This window comes from Anneissia japonica, unplaced genomic scaffold (genome assembly GCF_011630105.1).
Source record: "Anneissia japonica isolate Jap-2015-1 unplaced genomic scaffold, ASM1163010v1 scaffold921_len549748_cov171, whole genome shotgun sequence".
Classification (NCBI taxonomy): domain Eukaryota; kingdom Metazoa; phylum Echinodermata; class Crinoidea; order Comatulida; family Comatulidae; genus Anneissia; species Anneissia japonica.
Window position 1 is genome coordinate 232,839 of NW_022694674.1, and position 6,318 is coordinate 239,156.

At 34.3% G+C, this 6,318-nt stretch overlaps 1 protein-coding gene across 1 annotated transcript; it reads right to left on the bottom strand.

Annotated features, from left to right (window-relative positions):
• Positions 1-698: 698 nt before the first annotated feature.
• On the bottom strand, positions 699-6,069 carry LOC117101148 (YY1-associated factor 2-like; the record flags this gene model as incomplete). The annotated part of the gene is given in 3 exon segments (XM_033241030.1): positions 699-2,468; positions 2,919-3,047; positions 5,944-6,069. Coding segments are annotated over 3 exon segments (424 nt in total), but the record flags the coding sequence as incomplete, so codon positions are not given.
• Between the last annotated feature and the right edge of the window lie 249 nt (positions 6,070-6,318).

Sequence of the window (6,318 nt, forward strand, 5' to 3'; positions counted from 1 at the left end):
AGGGCGGGGTTTTCTAGGGGCGAGTTGACTGCCAAAGAGTGTTGCCAAAGTCCGAGCCAGCGTGTTATTTGATCACAAGTGTGAGACATCGCAAGTGTGAGCCAGCGAGCCATGACGTCACGACAATAGATAGAGACGTTTACCAGTTGTGCGAGGTATCGGTTGAGATTTGTGGAGTACAATTCAAAAAACAACTATAGGTCTAATAATGAATTATTGTGATGTTAAATAGACAATGTTAGCTATCAAAAAGCGACGTTGTTTTTCATTGGGACCTTCGTCCCTTCAAGGCTAGGCGTATACCATCCTAGCTAGTCTAGGCCTAGAGTGCTAGCGCGACATGCGGACGTTGGTACGAGTAGGTTAGTCTACAAACGTCGGCTAAATTAATTGATTTTACCCGGCAGAACGAAAGAAGGAAACTCCGCTTTTCAGTTGTCTTAGGCACTTGTTTTTTGACAAACAATGACATTTCAGAGGTCAAATTGCTGTCAAGAATATGAATTGGCTGCTTCGCAGCAATAATAACTTGTTTTGGCCAGCAAATATGCAGAACAATCCCTTATAAGGGGACACATTTGGAACCAAGAAAAGCATCCACTTAATAAGGGTTATCGCTGAATAGGGCACTATCAAAAATGTGAAACTGTCTTTTTAATAGGGGTTTCAGTACATAGTCATACAAGGATGACATACAGTAGAATGCTTCTTTATAATTTTATTTAAATTTATCTAAGATTGAGTTACAAATACAGCAGTTAAACTTCTTTGTAACTATTAGCAATGCAAATACAGTACATTTATGATATGAAAATAAAATAGATGTAAATGTAAAACAACAAAATTTGTATATTGTTCCATGATTCAAGTGCTGTGACAGGTAGAAGCATCATGAATAGAGTAACGACTTCCGTTAATCAGAGGGTGCAGGATATGGTATGGATTTACAGTATACCAGGGGTTCTCAACTACATTTTAACAGGGTCCAAGTTTGGAGATTGATTCTAATTGAAGGTCCATGAACATTCAAGGTTGCAAAATGAGCTAGGGTCTAGAGGCCATTCCCACATCCAAACAACATTGGTATTGTAGCATGAAATGATGCAATATGCCTAGCAGCTTTTACTATAATTATACAGTACCTATTTTCGGCTTTTGCTTGCCGGCCTAATATCATGGACCAGTTGAGAACCCTTGGTACAGTATATTGTGTATATATGAAAGTATACAGAAAGGAGAGAAAACAATTAGTAAATCCCCTAATAAGGATAAAAATTAACAAGATTATACAAAGTAACACACACACAGTGTGCCTATTCTGATATCCATGATTTTAAGGATGAAGAATAAAATTCTAGTTTGATGTTAAATTTATGGCTCAAAAATATAAATTTTAACGAAATATTGTTATTTTGAGTCTATTTAGTTGTGGTGATACGATAATAAACAATTAGTGATACACTAAAAAAATAGTGTCCCTTAATTATATTAATTACTATTATTATTATTAGCCATTCTTTGATAGAAAATTTGGCTACCAGTGACTAGCATGCCGAGTACTATGGGTAGAAAATGTGTTGATCTAACCACTTAGCACCCAAAAATTGTCCCCACTGCATTAATAGAGTGTTCCTATCCCCTTATAATAGTGTCCCCTTAACAGGTGTTGGCCGTAGTATTAAAAAAGATATTTCCCTTTGTTTCAGAATAATGTGTCCCCTTCATAAGGGTGTCCCCTTAATAGGGATGTCCCAAAGGAGGGGTTGCACGGTACATAAAATCTATTTTTTGTGAAAAAAAATTCTACAATTTTGATTGATAGCTCAGTGATCAATATAAATTAACAACACTGCAAGTTATAATTGTCAGATGTTGAAATTTTGTCGGATGACAGATATTATCATACACTAAAATTATCAAACTTAATTATTGATTTTCTTCAAATGTTAACGTGTGATTTTGTCCATTTTTTTCCATGGGAACACTTCGCATATACATAGTTTTTGACACCAAAATGCAAAAACAACTCCAAAAGCTTTAAATAGAACTTACACTATTCCAACTGTTTCACATTCAATGCACTGCTACTATAATTGTCAGCAGTTACAACCACTGTCTAAATAGTAAATTCCTGTATTACAAAGTATGTGCATTAGTGTCATAAAGGCTTAGTAAATTATCACCAAAAATTACCACCTTTTATTCCAGAATATGATTTGTCAGCAAGGAGATACGTGTTCAACCACAAAATACGTTATCAAAGCTCCTTCTAAGTCCACAATTCCTTGCATGTAAAGGTTCATACATGATTATTAGTATTATCAAGGCTTGCCTGGCTACTACTGGATTCTGCATTCAAAGATCTTGAGTGAACCTTTTCCTTGTATTCTGTGATGACAACGGGAATATCATTAACTGTTACTTCAGTTGTGATAGCCGAAGTTCTGTCCACATTTTTTAACCTTGGCCTGAAATGAAAATGGTAACAAATTAGCACTAATTATCATATTTTTCACCTTATCATTATGTATGTACGTACATACATATGTACGTATGTATATATCTATGTATATATGTATGTGTATATATATATATATATATATATAAGAAAAGAATATAGGAAACGAATACCATGTATAGACTTCAGAAACACTTTATTGGAGAAAACCAATATTTCGACCTATCCTCAGGTCTGTTGTACCTCTGTCTCTTATACACATCTATCATCTGACTACATAACTGACTACAGTACTTGGCACATCAGCATCGTGGCACTATACTGTCTAGTAGGTGATGTCTAGTTTAGTGTTGCATTTAATTTTCAAGTACTGTATGTGTAAAATGAATGGGAATCAACAACAAGATGCTTAATATTGGAACCTCCAGGATGATAACAAGCCTAATAATTGATGTTTAACCTATTTCTTTTTGTTTCTGTACTCCTTCTGTTCTCCTTCCTAGTGGTCTGTTTGATAGTTGGTGGTGGCTGTGCTAAAGCTTGTTGTGCCTGCTGTTGAGCAACCAACTGGGGGTTCAATCGAGGCTTTCTGAATTAAGAAAAAAACAAATTCTTCAAAAAATTTGAAGGAGTAAAGAAAGTTTAATTTTAACTCTAGTTAACATATTATTATTATTATTATATTAATTCCCTCCATAAAATATATAAGTACATATAAAAACATTAAAATTGAATGGAAAAGAAAATACATTGAAACAAGAGTATACAGATTGCTGGTGAGTGGCATACTATGAAGGAACGGAGTTCATGTATGTCAATAAATGTTTGGAATACACAAGCACTCATCAGCAAAACAAATAGTCAAAAAAATAAAAAAAGATTAGAAAGTTATGTGAAAGATTCCTTAGCATATTTCTTAAATAAACCAAAATTACCATAATACTGTAAAATACAATAATGTTAATAAAAAAATAATAATTAAATAAAAATAGTAATATCAATATCAATTTGTATTATTTCTCCTGAAACATAACACCATTGGAATAGCATTGCAGTACTCGCTGCTACTTGGGGATCAGATTACCAGCCACCAAGCGCAAGCTTGATGGTTGGTAAAAGATGGATTGGTGGTTGGTAAAAGATGGATTTAGGAAAGCAGCAATTTTCTGCTTTGAAGACAGCTGAATGAAACTGGACCTTTATCAAATATATAAAATATAAATCAATTGGTACTGCAGGAAACAATAAGGAGAATTCAGACCATGGTGGTTAAAGGAAAGTTTGCTGCGTCAAAACAGGAAAAATATAGATTTTATATTTTTGTACTAAGAAAAGCTCTCCTTCAGACTTGTTGGTGCATAGAACTGTTGGCCACAAACTTACATCCACAGACGACCCAAAGAAGTTCTAGTGACGACAGTCTCAAATGACGATGTCATCACTCACCTGGATAGAGCAGATTATGTATGTTAAATTGTGGCTACGGTCACACTAGAGTCTCAAGCCTGGCTTGAATCACCGCGGGTGAGATTTTCGTGATGTGAACTCACCTGGATTTCACCCGCGGTGAGTCAAGCCAGGCTTGAGACTCTAGTGTGACCGTAGCCTATGTAAACTGTTCTTTCTGCATACACCCGCCATCAGGAAGAGATTTTGATTGAAAGCATTTACAGTCTTTATGTAATATACATGGTGAAAAACGATGCATTCTCACTCATGATTGCTGTTCTATTTAAATGGAAATCTCAGATAATTTAGTGTTGATTGGAGTCTAAATTAATAATTGAGTGCTGCAGAAAATGTGGACTTTCAAAAGTCTTTGCACAAACAGCATTTCTAAATGGAAAAAACAATAATCATGTTTCATTTTAAAAATATACCGGTATGTTAAAATCTGTCAACAGTGTTTTGATGGAAAAATTTCAATGCTAATTTTGAACTACCAAAAGCATGGATGAAGGACTGGTTTATCCAAGGAATTTTATATACGAATTTAGCGCATTACAGATTTGCTTCTCAAAAATATGTTTTGAAAATGGATTCAGACTACATCATTTGAACTTTGATACCTTGTAATAATTACAAACCAAACATTGGATTATTGGTTTAAAGGAGAAGTTTACTGATTTTTACGCTCAAAATTAAATTTGGTGACATGCCAGGTACATACCATCTTCCTATCCTATGCATTTTGGCCTGTTGCTAAGCCTAGACTGAACAATGCACCTGGGACGTCTTCACAAATTCAGTTAAGAGTGTCTACGTAAACAAACCCGCACAGGATTAGTAATTTCAAAAATTGGGTGTATGCTAAATCAGTTCTCAAATTATATAAAATGGGTAACCTTCTCCTCTAAAGACAAACTGTAACGTTACTAACCATGATTTTTGTTTCCAAAAAGTCTATTTGCCATTACACTATTAATCAAATAAATATGACACATTAACTTAAGATATTATTCCATTTGAGAAAACTTTTCTTTAAAGACATGAAGTTTTTATCCATGGCTATTTTTTGTAACATTACTAACAAAATAAAAGTGTTACCATGACAACTGCAAAAGCTGGTTTGGCTTTTGTTTGGTTTCCCAATCTTGAGGTCAGGGTTTCACTCCATTGCTGCTTTAAAGTGATTTTACATTAATTATTTTACATATTTACATAATATCTACATTGCTTCAGTCAACCCAGATGTATCAATTAGCAACCTGCGGTGGACCAGCGTCCCACCTAGGGGAGTATTACATTCTCATCCACTTCACACTACAGAAACTGGTGATAAACTCCAGCCTTATGCGCCCCTAGTGGCTTGACAATACCTATGGTATTAACTGGTATTTAAGTACAGTACTACAATTTGTTCTTAGGGTGAAATAAGATTGCTCATACTAAATATGTAATGTTACTAATCAAACGAAGTTGTAACACTAAAAGGGTTCTCGGCTCTTACAGTATTTGTAGCAAACTCCATACTTCGAACTGCATGTAAATAAGGCTATGATATTGCATTGACCTTGAGTACAGAGCAGCATTGAAACATAATTAAAAGTATTTGTGGCAAATACAAGCCATACCAGTCACTCGTCGCAAATCATGTTTCAGGAATAATGACCAAAACATGCTGGAATGTCAACATTTTTTATTATTTTATTGCATTAAAATAACTTCAATATATCTATCATCCCTATTTTCGATGTAAATCAACAATTTGTAACGATTTGGTTTCTGCCTGAGAAGTGCCCGAAATCATAAACTTTAAAAGCTGATTTCTCAAAATATTGTTCTTTAAACAGCTGTATGTTCAAACATAAGTAACTTTATAAAGAAATGTTGGATTTAAATGATTCTTTTACTATTTTATAGCTTTCGTTTTACTTTTTAAACCTGTACTAAGAACTAAAAATCGTGTTTTGCAACGAGTGACTGGTTTGGCTTGTCTTTGCCACATTTAATAGCCAATCAGACAAGAAAAAAAAATATGTCACCTTGTTGATGTTCCTTTTCGTACATCGCACATCTCACACTTAAATGCCTCAGGATTGTTCTTGTATGTACACACACTACAATCCCATGATCCTTCATCTAAAGTGCGTAGGCTCCGTTTAATTCGTCTATAACAAAAGCAAGTAGTTTCATTAATTGTAATAAACAAATCATCAATGTACAGTATAGTAATTTGAATCTCTATAGTCTTGGATGGTACATTATAAAATGATTTTCATTAATATAAAATATGTAGGCCTTGTCAACACACAAGTGAATTTTATGCAATCAGCAGCCACCGCAATGGCTACACAAGTTAACTTCGGAAAACAGCAGATTTCCGCACAGATTTTGCCGAATTATTAGGCTTTGAACTA